At 48.8% G+C, this 19,334-nt stretch overlaps 1 protein-coding gene across 2 annotated transcripts in view; it reads right to left on the bottom strand.

The window, feature by feature from the left end:
- The window catches only part of TBC1D17 (TBC1 domain family member 17), a 556,250-nt gene that overhangs the window by 82,851 nt on the left and 454,065 nt on the right, over window positions 1-19,334 (bottom strand). For both annotated transcript variants that reach the window (XM_085616191.1, XM_085616192.1), the window contains exon 13: window positions 12,200-12,299. In XM_085616191.1, coding sequence (XP_085472317.1) covers window positions 12,200-12,299 — 100 coding nt within the window. The remainder of the gene's footprint in view (window positions 1-12,199; window positions 12,300-19,334) is intronic.

Consider the following 19,334-nt stretch of genomic DNA (forward strand, 5'->3'; position numbering starts at 1 on the left):
GCCACTCAAGCTCGGGCAGTAGGATATGAGTGCAGTGGTGGTTTCAGGCGTCGGGTTTCTTTGTCCTAAGCAGGCTCAGAGTCTGTCTTGAGGGCTTATTTTGAACAGAGCTGCTGTTCACAGGAGATCTGGTCTTTATTGAAGGCAGTCAGTACTCCCAGGGCACTGGAGGTCGCTGGCTGCAGGACAAGGCGACTTTTGGTGCAGGATCTCCGGATACTGCAGACGGGCGGTAGGGCTGGGGTCAAGTCAGTTCTTCTCTGCGGTCTCCTCTGCTGGGCGTCTTCTTTCGTCCTTCTTCTTTGTCGGTTGCAGAAATCTCTCTTCTTGGTTCAGGGCTGCCCCCTAAATACTGTATTTAGGGGGCATATTAGGGGTCTCGAGGTAAGTAGCCAATGGACTACTGACCTTATGGCGACTACACCTTTGGTGTGCTCACCCCACATGGAGGAGTGGGCACAATCCCTAATCCTGCCATCTGCAAGATGGCAGGCACTGAAGAGTGGGTTTCACCTCGCCTCCCCCGCCTGAGGGGTGGAGTTGGCAGTGGTGGGCACACCTTCTGTTTCCTGCCTGTCCTCCCGCTGAAAAGGAGGGGAGACAGGAAGGGGGCCTGCTCATAATAGCAGGAGAGGCTGGGGGCTGCCTTACAAAGGCGGCAAGGCCTTTGAAGCTCCCCTGCCACAGATGGCTCTTAATGGCCTGGGGGAGGTGTGACCACCTCTGCCCAGGAAAGGCTTTGTTTCTGGCCCAGGGAGCGAAAGCTCCCACCACATGGGTCCGGAAACATGTCTCATGATGGCAGGCTGGTGTGCACCAGTCAGAGAAACCAACAGAGCCTGGTCGTTTTTCAGTGGCACCTGTAAGATGCTCTCTGAGTGTATTTTTCATGAAATCCCACACTGGCATCAGAGTGGGTTTAATGTGCTGAGAAGTTTGATACCAAACTTCCCAGTTTTCAGTAAAGCCATTGTGGTGATGTGGTGTTCGTAATGACAAACTCCCGGCACCATATACTCTTAGTGGCATTACTGCACTTATAATGTCTAAGAACTGGTCTAGACACTGCAGGGGTACAGGGCTCATGCACCTGTACCCTCACCACTGGTATAGTGCACCCCGCTAGATGGGTGGTTGACCTATGTCTGGGCAGTGGGTTGTAGGCATGGCTCACAATGTGCCATGTCAACTCTTCACTTTCTTCTGCACCAAAACACGCAGCCTGCAATGGCAGTGTGTGTGTGTGTAACGGTATAGGGTCTCTAAGGGTGGCACAATAAGGGCTGCAGCCCTTAGAGGCTGTCTCTGGCCACAGTGACCTTCGTACTCATGGTACCTTTTACAAGGGACTGACATGTGGCCAGAGAGGTGCCAATTGGGGGTACAAGGTACAGTTTTGGGGAAGAACACAGGCACTGGGAACCTGAATGGCAGGGACCCAGGGCACATCAAGTCAAAGTGCATCAGTAGTCTGGTAAAAAATGGGGCGGGGAACGGGGTTACTGCAACAGAAACCCAGCTTCCTACAAAGCCCCTTCTTGATGCTGACCACCGATGTAAGGTAGAATGGGCTGGAGGTTGAAGCCTGCTTTCTGCCCTGCTAGAGGCACTTAGTCTGTCTCTCACAGGAGTGGTGCTCAGCCACAGTGCGTTTGAGTGAGCAAGCCTTTGCCCTGTGGCTCACTATCAGGGTGGTACTCGTGGACCTCTGTGTTTTCTTAGTGTGGGGCCCTGTTGTTGACACCAAAGCACCCCTTTTTTGATCTTCTTCCCCAGAGGCACTCAAGGACAATGTTGGGCATCAGTTGGGTTGCTGGGGGGGGGCGCTAGGTGGCGCTAGAACAAGATGGCCGCACAGTGGTGAGGCTCCTGCAGGTCGGCTCATCATACTGCTGATTTCTCCTGAATAACGTTTGTGGCTCCTTCCCAATTGCTACCGTAAGGAGATAATACCTTTTGGCACCCTCGCTGAAATCCTGGGTTGCGAGGAGCGAGGAGCGAGGCATGCCGGAGTAACGCCCTCGGCGGATTTCAGCCGCAGCGCCGTCCATCTCGCCTGGAGCTAAGGGTCTGCGCGAGAAGCTACAAGAGGTCGTGGTTCCCACGTGGTGTGCGGGCCGCCGATTGAGAGGCGGTGCTGGGAGTCTCGCGCTTGGAAGGGAGGTGAGGCTGTGACGACGGAGCTCCTTCGGGGCGAACTGCCGATGCTGCCCCCTTTTGCACCACTATCATAGCGAGCGGAGGCCCTGGCTGTAACCTGTGAACGGCCCTGCTGGCGGCTGGTGAGTCGGAGGGCTGCGCGTCCGGCGCCGCGCTGCGGCGGCTTGGCTGTCCCGCGGAGAACGTCGAGGGATCGCTGGCCATTGCGGCCCGGGACCTGCTTTCCTGAGGGGCGTGTGCCACAATTGCCCCAGCTGTGAGCGGCCCTGGGGGATACCCCGCCTGAGGGACGGAGACTGGGCTTACCGCGGCATACCCTGGGCCGACGTTGGTGCTGCGAGGCGGCCCCCGGCGGGGGCTCCCGGATTCCGTTTTGCCGACAGGCCGTTGTGCTGGGAGTGGCGCCGCTACGCTAGCTGCACTGTGGAGGCTGCCCATCGGGTCGTTCTGTTGGAGGCGGGAGCGTTGCTGCTTGCGCACCGGGTGTCGCTGCCGGGGACCTGGGTTCTGGCCCTGTGGAGGTAGGGAGCGTCGAGGGCGCCTGCTGCCCTCACCGGGCATTACTGAAGTTGGACGCTGTGTGCGGCCCGGCCTGGAGTGGCCCATAGTGGCTGAGCGGAAAGGGGGAAAGACTTACCTTGATTTCCGGCGGTGGAGGCTGCTGTCTGGGGCTGGTGGTGGCTCCCTGTAGGCTGCTGGGGAAGCTAGCTGGATTGGCGGAGCTGGGGGCGGCTGTGATACTGGTGCTGCACTCATCCTGAACCAGTGCGGCTCGTGGCTGCACGATGTGTTGGCCCTAAGTGTGGACTGCGGATTGGCGTGGCCTGCCTGGGGCCTGCGGGCGGTGTGGGGGGCCCCTCCTCTGGGTCGGGCGGATGTGGAGTGTGTGCTGAAAGGACGAGAAGTGGTCAGTGGCCACCTTTGGCTGGGGCCCCTTGGTGACGGCGCATAGCACGAGGCGCAGGAAGCGGCGGGGTCCTCCGGACTGGAACTCTCGCCCTGTGAACGGGTGGCGCCGCTGCTGGAGACCGGTTTGCTGGGCTGTCGCCATGGGTAAGCCTAGGCCCAAGAACGCTGACTCGGGTCGTGAGTCGGAGGGGGCGGCCTCTAACTTGTCGCAGGTGGCCGCTGGAGACCCCATACAGCCTCAGCTCCAGGAAATACTGGCAGCCATAACGGACACGAAGGCTACTCTCCATCAGGACATTACTACGGTGTCGGTTGGGCTGGGACTGCTGCGCGACGAACATAAGAAGCTGGCGGGGAAGGTCAAAGAAGCTGAAACCAGTATAGCGGAGCTATTACCGGCTAATAAAGATACGGCCCAACAGCTGCACGCTCTCACGGCGAGGGTGAACACCTTGGAACGTAGGGCAGATGATGCAGAAGGGAGAAATAGGAGGAACAACGTTCGTGTGGTAGGACTGCCGGAAGGAGTGGAGGGGGCTGACATGGTGGGGTACCTAGAGACATGGCTCAAAACTGTGGTGGCTCCGGAGGGTTTGACTGGATTCTACACGCTGGAGCGGGCCCATAGGGTCCCGGCTCGACCCCTTGAGCCGGGAAGGCCGCCGAGATTAGTGATTGCTCGACTTCTACATTACCGTGATCGGGACCTGCTGATGCAAAGGGCGAGAACGATGGGTCCCTTCATCGTGGAAAACAGTAAAGTAACACTGTTTCCAGATTACACGTTGGAGGTTCAACGCCGGCGGGCTTCTTATTTGGAGGTCAAAAAAGCACTGAGGAAGGAGAACTTGCAGTATTCCCTCTTGTTCCCAGCACGGCTACGAGTCACCCTTGATGATACATCCCATTTTTTTTACTCCTCTGCGGAGGCCTGGGAGTGGCTGGAAAAATACACAGGTGGACTGACAGCTGCGGACCGGCATGAGAGGTCAGCGCCTCCAGGCAGGTTGACTGGCAGATCTGGAGTGCGGCGGCAGCGGCGGGGTCCCCGGACGGGGCCCTCCATTGTGTAGGCTGGGCTGGAAAGGGTGGCGGCTCTGAAGGCGGTGAAGTCTGTATCGGGCTCTCCTAGCCCGTCTGTGCGAGCTGAGGAGGGGGGCTCCGCTGAGGATTCGCAGAGAGTAGAACAGACAATTCTTCGGCTAGCAGTACGAGACTTCCGGTGATTACGCCTCAAAGTGTGGATGAGATAATCTGACATTGTGGTGGGTAGGTAGGAACGCATTGGGTGCCTCGCTGCAGGAAATTAACTGTGTGTCGGGTTGGAAGTTCCTGGGAAGGTAGCCTTTTCTTATGCGGTTGATGATAGCTGGCTGCCTGCAGAGCCGACCCTGGGTCAGCTGTGTTCACCCCTACCTCTGAAGTAGTCAGAGGAATTTGCTTATTTGTTAAATTACATCTTGTTTGGATGGGTACTAGTTTTGAGGTAACTGTCCTTGGGAGGGGGGTTTGGGAGTTGGGGGATGTTCATCGAGGTCTCCGGCATGACCATAGTGAGTTGTTGTTGAGGCGCTGGACATATTATGTACCATGGGGACACTGAGTGACTTAAAGTGTATAACGTGGAATGTAAGGGGATTGCACACCATGAGCCGGCGACATAAGATACATGCATACCTGGTGCGGAGGGGGATACAGGTAGCGTTCCTACAGGAGACACATATTGCGGGTGGGGAGGGACTGGCGCTCCGGCGAAGATGGAGGGGACAGGTGTACCATACTTCGTATTCTGCATTTGCGCGAGGAGTCTTGGTGTGGATTAGAGCAGGAGTCCCCTTTCAAATGGTGCAGCAAATTGTGAATCCGGAAGTGCAGGGTAGGCTGAATGGGAGGGACATCACACTGGGCAGTATCTACGCCCCGAATACTGAGCAGCAGGCCTTTTTCGCTTTATTGTCCCGTAAGCTGTCATCGTACTTATCTGGCCCAATCATGCTTGGGGGTGACTTTAACTCAGTAACAGACATTGCTCTTGATAGGTCCCACCCGCCGATCCTGACGGCGCCGACTGCTACGGTTGCCAGGGCCCATAGCGCATGGCAGGCGAACTGGGGGTTGTTGGACACCTGGAGGGTACATCACCCAGATGAGAGGGACTATTCCTTTTTTTCTCTGCTTCATGAATTGCATGTGCGGTTAGACGCAATACTTTGCTCCCCTGATATTCACATGGCGGCTCAGCACAGTGAATATTTGACCAGAACACTTTCGGACCATAATCCCCTGTTGCTGAGGTTGTGCTGGGTCCCGCAGCGTCTTGTGATCCCTGCGTGGCGTCTGAACCCGGAGCTGTTGGAGGACCCAGTCTTCCACGAAGCAATCGGAAAAGGGGTGACCCAGTACTTCCAGGAGAATACGGGATCTGCCTCTTCGCTGGAGGTAGAGTGGGATGCTTTTAAAGTGGTAGTGAGGGGGCTATGCATTGCTCATAAGATTGGGGTGCGGAAGGTCCTCCTTCAGGACATAGATGCCGCGGACCAGCGACTGCGCGTCTTGGAGCGTGCTCGTCCAGAGCGCCCGGAGGGGCAGGCGGACGTGTTAGCGGCCTGTGAGGCCGTGGCAGTAGGGGTTGAGAAGTTACGGTGTTACGATTATAAGCGGTATCTGACTAGAGCCCATGTGGAGCGCGACAAATCCGGTGCATTGCTGGCGTGGCTTGCGAATCCCATGAAGCAGTCGGTCCCTATATTGGCGCTAAGTGACCCAGTGGGGGATGTGTGCTACACCCAGCAGGGCATTTATCGTCTCTTTGCTGGATACTACGAGAGACTTTACGCCAGTAGAGTAGACTTAGATGAGGACCGTCTGGGGGGATTTTTGGCTGGAGGGAACTTACTGGCCCTTGCCAAGGGGGAGGCAGATTTGTTGGGTCAGGATGTCACGCTGGGGGAAGTCCGGAGTGCAATCAAACACATGGCGCGGAAGAAGACTCCAGGGGTGGATGGGCTCCCGATTGAATTTTACGCAGCTTATGTTGAAGTCTTGGCCCCTAGGCTGGTGACCCTCTATAACGAGTCGTGGGGGGTGGGTATGCTTCCTGCTACGACGTGAGAGGCACTGATAATACTGTTGCTGAAGCCAGGGAAACCACCCTCCGATGTGACTACTTACCGTCCACTGTCTATGCTTACCACCGACTATAAAATCTTGAGTCGGATATTGACCTCACAGCTCCTGCCGTATATGACTCGACTGGTTCATGTAGATCAGGCAGGGTTTATACCCAAACGAAATACAGCCAGCAACGTCCGACGCCTGCTCCGTGTGTTGGAGGCTGAGACGGACAAATCGCATACTGCTGCCGTTTTCTCGGTAGATATAGAAAAGGCCTTTGACAGCCTGGAATGGCCGTATTTATTTCAGGTGCTGCGTACCTTTGGGCTGGGGGTCCGCTTCGTGGCTTGGACGGCCTTGTTATATAAGGATTCCACGGCCCGTACTAAAACGGGAGGTCTGATATCATCTCCCTGTGCGGGGGGTAGGGGGACACACCAAGGATGCCCTTTATCGCCGCTGCTGTTCGCGTTGGCCATAGAGCCGTTGGCGGCCCAGGCCCAAACGGGAAGTTGGTTCAGGGGGCTCCAGGTACACGACGATACCCACTATATAGCCCTATATGCGGATGACCTCCTCCTGTTTTTAGATAATACTCGGGGGGAGCTGGTGGGAGCTAAGAGACTGCTTCGTTGTATCGAGGACTTGGCAGGTCTAAAGGTGAATTGGTCAAAATCGTGTCTTTTTCCCGCCTCCAAAACAGCAGAGGGCCCCCGGTATATGGAGGAGGTACAATGGGAATACACTTGTATAACATATTTGGGGACTCGCATTTACCACGACCGCAAAGACTTGGTGGAGGGCAATATTGGCAGGGCTGTGCGAGGTCTTCGAGGCAGGATGGAATTTTGGCAGTCACTGCCGCTGTCCCTGATGGGGAGGGTGGCGCTTCTCAAGATGGTGGCACTCCCCCGGTTGTTGTATTATTTTAGGACGCTTCCGGTTTGGATCCCTGCATCGACGTTTAAGAGACTCCAACAGATGATAACGGGGTTTCTCTGGAATGCTGGCCGACGTCGGGTAGCTTTGCATACGTTGATGAGACCGCGGACAGCTGCAGTGGTTGACCCAGGCGGTGGCTCGAGAGTTCCGGGGAGTAGGAGATGGCGCGGGGGACGGATCCCTGCCTGCCTGCTAGCCAGGATTATTTTACAACAGCCGCTTCGTCTTGGGGATCTCTCTGCTGAAATGCAGACCTTTCGGTTATGTTGGAATAGGAGTCAGCAAAGGGAGCGGATCACCTGTCCATAGGCGCCTGAGATCCCGCTATTAATGTGCCAGCAGCTGCCACATAGGGGCAGCTGGTCGGCGCTGGCGGGGTGGAGTGATGCGGGATTGACGTCCGTGGGGGATTTGTATGAAGACAATGTTCTGTTGCCCTATGAATCTATCTGTGAGCGTTTTGGTCTCCCTCGTGGGGACTACCTGCTCCATGCGGCATTGGTGTCGGCTATTTAGCGACGGTGGAAGGGAGGACTATCTGAGCCACAGACATCCATGGCTTGCCAATATGTGGTGCTGGCAGCTGGTACCATTAAAGCGGTCACATGTTTAGGTCGACGAATGACCGGCGAAAGGCTGGCCCCCCTTGTCAGGCTGAAACAGCGCTGGGAGGAGGATATTGAAAGGGACATACCTGATAAAGTATGGGCTGAATTGCTTGAACGCCCCTGGAAATGCTCCAGGAATGCTCGTTTCCAACAGATCCAATTTTTTTATTTTGCACAGGGCTTATCTTACGCCAGTCAAAATCCAACGCTACTTTCACACACTCGCGGCGTCCTGCCCCCGGTGTCGAGTAGAGGGAGCTGACCTCTGCCATATGCTGTGGAGCTGCCCTCGGATTTGGGCTTACTGGTGGGAAGTGTGGCCGCTACTTTGCACTATTACGGACAGGGAGATTGAATTTGGTATAAGTCCGTGCTTGTTACACTGGTTCCCCCACACTTCAAAGACTAAAATAACCAGCAAATTTATCGACCTAGGGCTGGTACTGGCCAAGCGGGAAATCACTGCTAATTGGAAGGCGCAGTGTGGGCCGAGTTTGCAGAAGTGGAGGGCGGAATTTACTCTGTGGGCAGGCTGTGAAGCGGTTGTTCGGCTGCAGACGGCCACCCGTGCTCATAGCGATAGGGCATTGGAATCAGCCCGTGCCTGGGGGGCACTGGCAGAACTCTTGAAATCCGCAGACTCTGATACGGATGCGGACTCGGAGATTGGAGAAGCGCAGAGCCTGCCCTCCCCTGAATCTGGTTAGAAGGGTGTTGAGGGACAAGACACTATCTCACTTGGGTTGTCAGTGGTCCTGTGTTGGGAAAGTCTAAGGTGTACTTTATAAAGAATTGAGTGCCTTGGTATGTATCCAGCCAATAAGTCATGCCGGAGGAGTTGTGGCAAGGGGGTGGAGGGAGGGGGGAGGGGATGTAACAAGGTATCGGTTCTAGATTTTGGATCAGTTGTAACGATTACGCAATGGAGCTTTTGAGTGAGGTTTTTGCTACTCATATGCTTACAGTATGACTTCATACGGAAATATGATGGTGGAATTTCTAGGGATTACTCTGCAAGGTTTGCAGGGGGAATGGTAATTCTGCTAGTATACCATCAGGTAACGGTGGACATGATTGTATAAGGAATGCTGTGCATTAGGATGTTCAATGTAAGTGAAGGCTCCTGATTGTAATGCTATTGAGTGATATAATATAATGTTAATAAACGTATATTACCAAAAAAAAAAAACAGGTGGGTTGCTGGGATTCCGATGGCACCTGTCTCTTCCCCCTTGACCCTGAGCTGCTCCTGTTTGAGAATTACTGTAGCTGCATTTTTTAGTGTGTCTACGCCTTTCCCTTAAGTACCACAATCTTTTTACACTGAAAGGTGAAGCTGAACTCGCAGAAGGACACATTGTGGTTGGGAGACAGGCAAAGGTTGCTGACTGTCTGTCTGCATTCTTCGGGGCAAGCCCGGCAGATATCGTAGAGAACTTGAACAAGGCTTCAGCTGCCTTGTTGCTGAGGCAAATCGGTCCCAGTCAGCAGAAGAACAGAGTACAGCAACTGTGAACTGTTTCAAAGTGATCAAGTTCAAGCCATGAACTTCAGTTTTTCATATTTTTGGAGGACTCACATGCTGGGAATTGTGAACTGCTATCTAGTGCACATTTTATGTGCTCTGACCCCTAAACCGTGTCAAAATTATCTTAAAACCTGATTGGCACATTTAACTTTCCTATAAGGCTATACTATATGGTGTAGAAATAGACCCATGCCATGGAAAGTTATACGCCACTTGTGGGCTGCAGTACCTATTGTGACATCCACTACCGTGGCAGTAAATACATGCCCACTGGCCTACCCTGGTAGCCTGACTTAGGCAGCTTGAACCCTGCTGCATAGACCTGTCAAAATCGCCTTTTATACACCCCTAAGAGCACCTTGCTGCCCACAGAACATGTGTGACATTGGAAGTGCCATTTCCCCCAGTGCCTCAGCCCCAAACAACATTGACACTGGTCAGTCTATAACTGGCCCATAGGAAAAGTCAAAGTATAGACTCTGCGGTTTAATACATAACTTATTTATCACATGTACCAACTACAGACCCCATTCAAATACTTATTTTTATATGTAATAAAATCAAATTTAATAGTATAGTGGATTTTTAATTAAATATATGGGATATGTAACATTTAGAAAGTTACCTTTACTCTGCCTGAAGCTGCAGGAGCCTAATTTGCATTAGCTCTCCAGGAACTTCCCAGTTGTTCTTGACCGGAATTCGGCTTAAAAGAGGTATTAAAACTGCTCCCTGAGAGACAATGGCCTGGGAGTGCAGACATGTTTTCTTCGCCTGACAAGAGGACCAGTTGGGGTGGGCCCAGGAACCTAATTGACTTCAAAGGAGCATGTAAAGAGCAAATATTATGAGAAACATGGGTAGCCACAGTTTTTTCCCCTTACGCAAGCTGGCACCAAACCTAATGGGAGGAAAGATACCCCTTAGACCCGATTTTTTGTGACCACAGAGGAGGGGACTGCTCATTACCCGGGCTACATCTCTGCATGAGCACACAGGCTGTGCACAAGGAGTAAAGGGTGCTCCAACTTGCACTTTGAGGGTAAGTGGCACTGTGGGATTGTTTGCAGTAGGACAAAGAGGAACTACTGAAAATGTGTGTAGGGTTGGTCCCAGGAATGTTTACTCCATTGGTTAGAGAGTGCGTAGGAGTCACCACCACTCACTAGCTGATGCCAGCCATAAATGCTCATCCCCATGCACCCACATCAGAACACTAACTGGAACTGTAGCAGATTAGAAGAGAGGATTGGACCGCTGACTGTGCCCACAGAGAAGCCCTGAAGTGCTGCATTTACTCCCTCTTCCACCCTGTACAAATAAGTGGACTCCAAGGGTCAGTTGACTGACCTCCTGTGTGGCTACACAGACAGAACAAGCTGCTTCCTGGAAGCTGATTTCCTGGAAGTATGCAGATGACCAGTGGCAACTGGACCTGCTCTAGACTTTGCTGTTGGCTACTACCATGACATCCTGAGAGTCTTTAATTGCCTAGCAGGTGGTGGCCTTTTCCTTTGAGGTGGACACATGACTCCAAATAATAATCCACTTTCCTACATTACAAGAGTTGTTGGTCTTGGAGAGTAGAATAGTTAGGCCCACAAAAGCCACAAGGAACAGGTCAACCTCAATCTAAGGTGCATTCGGTACCCTTGGGCATTGTGGACTAAGAGAAGTGTCACAGCACATCCCCAAAAAACATTTGTAAAGTCTGAGCCCAATTCTAGAAAGCAGTATAATGCAGAACATGTGCTATGAACAATTTCTTCATCAAGTGAAGACAAAAGAGACTAAAGTGGAGAGTCCGGTGGGCTGCACGAAAAATCAAAAAGAACAAATGATAAACGGAATGCTAAACAAATCAAACATTCACCCCCAGTCACAGATCTGGGTTTAATCCCTCATTTCTTTCTCACCGCGCCATCCCAGTTTGGACCTAGCCATATGTAAATCAGTTTTGACCCTGATCCCCATGGAAACAAGCATACTGGGTCTGGATTTGGGGTATCACCCCTCCTCAGCCAGGCTAGCTTGAATCCAGAGGCACAGTGAGCACAGGACCCACGTCCAGACGTGGGTCCAGTGTTCGCCATGAACGGTGGATGTAGACCCAGATCTCTGTACTGGGGGTGAGTGTTTGACATTGTTCAGCATTCTGTCAATTCTTCCTGCAAGAAAATCAACTTGCCGCAGGGCTTCAACTTGCAAGAGGAAGAGCTTGGGAAGCATGGTAATATTCCTGTGGCCGAGACAGAATGAATATTACCAGCAGGAGCATGTAGTTGGAGAAATAGGGAGGCCTCGGCCCCTCTGGCCAGCAATTGTGACATCCAAATGGAGTACACATTCTGTGGCACAATTAAAATCACAGTGGTGGCACAGTCATGACCAGCATCCAAACAAAAACGAGATGCAGCCATCTTTGAGTGTGGTTTTACTTGTATACAATGGTAGACAGAAATAAAATAGATCCTATTGAGTAGTTTTTCAGACTGAAGTGGTCCTCCTCTCGCAAGGGTCAGAGACAATCTGCTTATGGTTGATCTGTGCCCACTGTTAGTGTGGACCTCACAGATAGTGAAAAGTTCCTGCTTGCATCCGTCAAAGGTTTACACAAAGACTCGTAAACAAAAATTGAAGATATAGGTAGTTGTGGGAGCCGTGGAGTTAAATTAGAGGGTCTTGTGGATAAGGTGATGGAGTTTAAGAAGCAATGGGCAAAGTGGATTTACATCTTCAATCACTGGAGCCAAGTAGGGAGCAGACATTCTCCTCTGTAAAAGGAGTGACAGAGGTTTAAGGAGTGTTTTGAAAGAAGTGTGAAAACGTACACACAGTTGCCCAACTTCTCAAAACCTGAAAGAGGAGTAACATAGCAGCACTGCGAAAGACAGAGGGCAAGCTAAAGCATGGCAAATGAAAAAGAAAGGTGGCTTACCAAGGAATTCACAAAACGCAGGATCTAAGATACGTAACAAGATGTTCAGTTGGACCAACTGCCGCTTCATGGCTTCCTGGCTTTCCTCAAAATTTTCATGCTGTAAAGCAAGAAACCTCAAGTCAGTAAGAAAAGCAGAAGGTGAGACAGAGATGTTCTAGGACTAAAGGAGTATCTGAGGTTTCACAAGAACCATGGATGAAAATATAATGTGAAGAGGCTAACAAGAGGTCTGAGTATCCAAGGACTAAAAATGTGACAGTGGAAAATGAATGTGCAACAGACTGTAGGAAGCTGGCTTTCTAAATAGTGTACTAAAATGAGGTATACTGTGCAAAAAGTCCAGGCGACCCTTATTGGTTTACATGGGCTTGCTTTACAGATCCCAAAGTGCTCTATTTTGTGGTAGTATGGTCGAGCAGGTTTAGACTTATCGGAGGGGAGTGTTGAGCATTTGTTGTGTTCACAGAATAAATATATGAGACACACACTTGAGAAAACATTTGAGATCAATTTAGAAAATAACATAGATTTTTAGGTCTCGCCTGCGTGGGCTGCGCACATGCGCAGTCTCGCTGGCGAGATTTAACGTTTTTAAGTATTTTCTGTAAAGGGCTTTAAGCCCCGCCCCTCTTCTCTATTGGCTGGTGTCACCGTTTACGGTGGCCAGCCATTGGAAAAGAGCTGGTAGTGATGTTTTCGTTTGGGTTTTTGAGCCGTCCCATTTGGACGGGCTCGTCTGACTTCCGTGCTTCGTGAAAGCTTTCTTATCTTTATGGGGCCATGTGTTTCAAACACATGGCTCCATAAAGACAAGAAAGTTTTCACAACGGACGAAAGTGAAAGCGGACCGTGCTTGTTGTCCGAGGGAACTGAGTGAGTTGAAAAGCCACCCCGCCCGCCCACTCCCTTCTTAAACCACCCCTGCCTGATGCTATCTTTCTTGACGTTTGCCATATTTTTGAGGTGTTGACTTTGAAAGGTCGGATTAATCTTCTGTTTGTTATATATATACCTTTGAGGACATACCCTCGATTTTAAATATAATTCAACTTGCTTGTAATGGTGAAGTGTATTGCACATCACAATGGCATCGAGGTAGGACAGGAAAGTGGACGGGCACGCGTGTGTCAGTTTCTGCTTCGCCTCTCCAAGAAAAAGCGCTCATGTGCAGCGCTGAAGTGCTTTTGTTTGTTGCACTGTTTGCTTTAATACAATGTAGCAGCATTATCCACCCACCCCTTGTGCCCTCAAAATGAGAGCATCCCGGAGCCCTTAAAACGGCAGCTCTTGTATCCAGCATCAAGCCTGCACCCGACTCCCACGGAGGGCTTCTCCGAATCTAGGTGATGGTGCTGTGAAGAAGTGTCATCCCCGGTGCCCCCGCCTGTCTACTGAGCATCCCCCAATAGAGATGGAGACGGGCATGCAGATGGAGTGAGACACAAACTCAGAGGGAGGCGGGATGTAGGGGAGACTTAGACAAAAGCAGAGAGAAACACCTACCGGGAGAAGGGCCGGCTGCATTGGATTGTATTGTGTGGTACAGCCGGAGGGAGGAAGGATGGAGCACACGGGAGCGGCGTCTGAGATCAAAATCTACCACACAAGGAGAGAGGCAGCGCACTAAGACGGGGGAGGAACTGAGGGCTCGGACGGAGACACGTAGAATATGGGCCATTGCAGGGAGTGACTAGAAACACACGGTTTCGTTTATACTGGAAGGTGGCCACAGAGACAGCAAGGGTGAGAGGCAGGAAAGGCTAGAGGAAGATGGGCAGACATACAGAGAGGCACACAGAGAGACAGAGGAGAGGCAGATAGAAACGGGGACAGATAGAGAAGGGAGAATAGGAGGAAGAGCTAAGCGAGACAACAATGGCCAGAGACAGTGAGAGAGGCAAAGATTATGGAGACAGCGAGACACTTTGAAAAATGTATGCCAGTATACTGAGAGAGAGAGACGACACTACTGTATGTGTATGATGTAGGTGTAAAGGGAGAGAACAGAAACGCAACGGGTGATTGACAGGGGTGCAGAGCGAGAGACGCAAGGGGGAACACAATTGAAAGAAAAGTGGCATTCAAGATAGGCAGGCAGCATGAACAGCTGGTTTGGAGCAGAGCACAGCCGAGTGCTTGGTTTTATGCTCTTCCATTCTCTAAGGTACATGCATTTAACTCAGAATTTTCCGAACTGTGGGGTATGCAGCTTATCCACCATCTCTGAGAAATTCCGAGTTAAAGGTGCACTCACATGATAGTGAAAGCGCATAAAACAGGCGCCAGGTGCGCCCGTCCCTAGCACGCTCGTTCATGACTCGGCCCCAGACGAGATGACATTTAACAGCTCCTCTGCACGTATTTCTTGCTTTTTCTGCCGCTGACAGAGTACACATTTTTGTAGAGATGCATAAAATGATACACAAGGGAACTGTCTGGAAGGGATCAAGTGGAAAACATTGGAACATCTGTAGAGGAACTCTCTTGGTGTAAGCAGCCGCTCAGATGTTCAGTTTCCTGTCTTTAATACCAGTAACTCCTCAGCACTCTGTATAATTTGCGCAAACAGGAAATTAGACGGCACGTCACGTGAGATATAACAAAGTCTGGGTCACTTGTCAGCCGGTTTCATGGAGAAGGCGTGCGTGACTGAGAGCCGGCAGCCCGCCGCCGACCGGTTCAAAGCTTGTCTGCAGGTGGGGGTGTTTGCTGCTGTTCTGGCTTTACTGTTAACTTTGTTGTGAAGCTATGAGTCGGAGTTTGTCATTCACACCTGTTGATTCAGGAAATAGGCAAGGTCACATTTGCTAAAGTAGCTGGTAAAGTTCTTTCAGGGACATCCTCTTGCATAACGACGTTGCAGACAGCAGGACATGCAGGCGAGGGTAGGGAGGTCACGTGACACCGGCGGCAACAAATTGACGGAGGTCGAATGAGGCTGGAATTGGGGATTTATTTTAGAAAATATTTGGACCAGTGTTTAGACTGAAAAATCACACCAGAAACCCTTTTATTCTCAGAAGTGTTAACACATATAAAAACATACAAAAACAATAAAAAAAAGTGCATTCACATTTTAATATTTATGTAAAAAAATCTAAACCCATTTTAATATTACTTTACACACTGTAAACCGTCCCCTAGCCTGCTTGTTTAACCCTACAAGCAGTCTCCAGCCTGCCCCTTTCTGCTCTTACCTACTGACGATGCACAGTTTCACAATTAAAGTGTCACTCCAGTAAACCGATACAGAGAGGTGCTTCACGGTTTTAACCTTCAATTGCAAAATTTGGAGAAATCGAAAAACTGATAATAAATCGTGTTCCTTGATTCGTAGAGTTGATGTTCTGCTTCCCTTGCATTTTAGTTTTAGTGTTCCTAAACCTAAGACTTATCCTATATGTACTTATGTATGTAAGCACTAATCCATTGATTTATTCACATATTTATTTATTTATACAAAGTTTTGTATGGCAAAGACACCTCACTTTACTTCGGGCGGTGTAAGTGAAGGAAGGTCCTTAACTGGCTATCTTCGTCCCCTCCCCAATCCCACACCCAGGTAAAGAAGTTACCTGGGGGACCTTTAGGGGCTTGGAAGCAATTTCAGCTGAGAGCCATGGACTAAGGAAACTCACGTGTTTCAGGCCTTGGATATTACAGGATTGTCTGTGCCATATTTAGCCTCTTGAAGGAGCATTGTTATGTCCGCTGAAAGGATGCTGATCGCAAGTTCCTGCATAGTAGGCAACCGAGGGCCAACATTTGAAGGCAGCTGAAGTTTTGCCTCAGGAAGCTTTATGCATGAGGCATTAGGTTTTAACTTTAGTTATGGATTCTCTTGGAAGCTTATGATGTGCTTCCAAGGCTTGATTGACATGATTGACTCTGTAGGTGCAAGAACATATACACTTCTTGATTTGGACCTTTTCATGTCATGAGGTTTAAGTTTCTTGGACTGACCGATATTGACAGTATTTTAGCAGCAGAGGTATGCCACAAGGAAAGTTCATATTCGTTTTATCCTGTGATTTGTTCGTTGGAGTAGAACTATTTCAATACCAAAGAGACCACCGATAATGTGTTTCCCTGACTACTGCTTTTGTTTTTGAAACACTGCAAATAACCCCCAAATTGCTGGTCTACTGCCTTCTTGTGAGAGGGAGAGATGGACGTGTGGGTTGATTGAAAAAAGGAAATTCAAGGTTAGCCTCAATTACAACTAAGACTTGAATCTTTGTTTCAACCAGACAAGTAAGCGCTCCTTTGCCTTTGTCCAGCAGGTGATTCGGTCATGTACTTCGTGATCATCAGCACTACTAAGTCTGTTCTCTAGGGAGACGAGAATTTGGATATTATCAGCACAAATTTAGAACTGTAGATGCTGTAGGCCATCAATTTGCCCCAGGAGGATCATATAACTAACTAAAAGTGTAGGGCACTGTGACATATCGCATTTCTTTTTTGCAAAAGCCCAAGTTAAAAGACTTTATATGTGCTTTCCAGGTCGGATAATGGAGGAAGGATCACATCCCATAAAATGCCATCCCTGATACCTTTGCGCATTGGGTAAGCCTGTGTAGCAAAACCGTTTGGTCTATAGCGCAGTAGGTCTGTGAACTGTCCGAGACAATCAAGAGTGCCTGTCTCGTTTCATCAAAGGTGATGAGAAGGTTTTCTCTGATATCTGTCAGTTAATTATGTACTTCGTACACATTGGGAATCATTCAGGATAGATTTTATTTATGTATATATCTATTGGAATGTATATAGTGCAACTTAGGTGGGTAGTAACAGAGAGTTGTACATTACCTGAGGTTTGGGAGTCGATGTCAAGAATGTGTACATCAAGTGAGGATTTCACGGTTACATTTCACTTAAAAACAATTTGGTACAAGGAAATTAAGTGATTGCCTAGAATCACACAATGTCAAGCCAAGCACAGATGTCAGGATTCTGACCTAGGTCTTGAATTTCCATAGCTGCCCACTCGAGCCATTAAGCTACATCTCTATTCTTGTGTTGACGTTGTCTGGTAACCTCTCTTCCTAAGTATTTGCTAAGACACTGGAGGTTGGGCATTGTCAGTAATAGTATAGCACCTGGCAAACTTTTATTGGTTTATTCAGTAGGTGGGTGATTGTTGCATGTTTCAGATGATTTGGAACAGTTCCACCTAAAAAAGGATGCATTTATAAGATTTGATTAATCAGTTGCAAGTCTGGCAACAGTTTCTTCATGCAAACTATCCAACAGCATTCCCTGAGTAGGGTGGGGGATTTTATTTTCTTGGTTTGTGTTAAACTCCTTCCCCCATCATGGGGTTGAAAGAGGTGAGGGAGAATTGGAGACAACTGAGATTGAGGAGTTCATATATGCTGTTAGCAATTGCTGCCCAGATGTTTATCATAGTGATTTTGAATAGAATCATCACAAGTTCTATGCACAGTGCTTTATTGTGTGAATCTTCCTGTACTTCCATGTTAATCACTTCTTGGGAGATGCTGAATATTTAGTTTTGTTGTTTTGTTGCCATGAAGTTATGTTTAGCAAGCATTTTTTTCATGTGAATTTAACTGTCTTGCAAGATCCCCTTTTCTGATCCCTGAAGGTGGCTTGCCTGCTTCTGACATACAGGCAGACCAAACTTCTTTTTCATTTGATCTAGATCAGTTTTTCCTAAACTGTGGGTCGCAGCTGATTTTTGGTGGGTCGCAAAAGTCCAAGCAATAACTAAGATACCTTTAAATTCTGTATTCATCTTATCAAATATGCTATGCTTCAAAGACAGAGGTGGAATGCCAATCCTATGTCGCTATGTCTTCTGGATTATTGCTGCTTATGTTTTTAACCTGGGGACTCGTGTTTACAAACATCTCTCACTTTACAGTGAGAGAAAGAAAAGTAAAGTGAATTATGTGACAATGCTGCTGGTGTACATGGAGTGTGAAAGGAAAAAATGCAGAATGTCATATTTTCATAAACACAGCAAAATGTAAATAACTGTAAATGAACTGTACACATTCAGCAGTTAGGAAAGTAAAAACGAAGCACTTTTTATGCAAATCAGGAATGTGATTGAAACAAAGTTTTTAATAGGACCAGAACAAATCAAGACACTTTACTAGGTGGTGCACAAAAAATACATATTCACTGAAGCCCCATTTCCACGTATTATCATTTATGTACAGTATAGTTTTCTCAGTAAAAATGTATGCGTGTGCAAAGTTAGTGGGCTTTTGAATTGAAAATATGCTGTCTGTAAGTTACAATGCGCTACCACATGATGCTAGAGTTACATTAAAAAATAAAAAACTACTTTATGTTCATTATAGCTAGGTGGGTTGCGAAAGTCTGTTGTGCTAAAAAGTGGGCCATGGTTCTAAAATGTTTGGGAAGCACTGATCTATACTGCTGTTGCAGTCCTTGATTTTTCATGGATAGTGGGGGACTTAGTATTTTTTAGTGGTTGAAATCTATTCTGCATCAAATTGGATTAACAACTTTATATCAGTTCTTTGTAAACTGTGTTCACTTGCTACTTGCCTAAGATGTTTAGTTACGGTTTAGGATAGGATTTGAATTTAGTCAGATTGAGGTACAATACGTTACAGAGGAAGAGGGTAATTAGGGAGTGGCAAGCTCTCTTCGGGTTGCACATTTAGTGCCTCAGATTCAATGTTCTAAGTGAATACCGCCAGATCGAGAACTTGACCTTCTGTGTGAGTAGGGCCACCCATCACTTGCAAAAAGCCCTATGCTTTTTATATAATCCGATCTATCCACCTACTGATAAAACCTACCTAGATAATATTTTTTTGAGTGAAAAATAGGATACGCAAGATGAGATGTTCTCTTCCTAGAGCAAAATTAATGACTGTTATAGTGAAGCAACAATTTCTTCTTTTTAACAACTTTATTTTAAAGTTTTTGCTCATGGTTACAGGGAAACAGGGAATAAAATAATATGTTGTGTTAATATCTTTGAACATATTCTTCAATAATTTACTTTTCCTGGTCATTATGGAGGGTTGTGACTCTAAGTTGCTTATTGTGTTCTATAGACTGGTGCTTTTAAATCCCCCAAGAATTCTCAGTCTCATGGTGATGCTGCCCATTTTCTTCTGTCCTG

This window comes from Triturus cristatus, chromosome 7 (assembly GCF_964204655.1).
Source record: "Triturus cristatus chromosome 7, aTriCri1.1, whole genome shotgun sequence".
Lineage (NCBI taxonomy): Eukaryota > Metazoa > Chordata > Amphibia > Caudata > Salamandridae > Triturus > Triturus cristatus.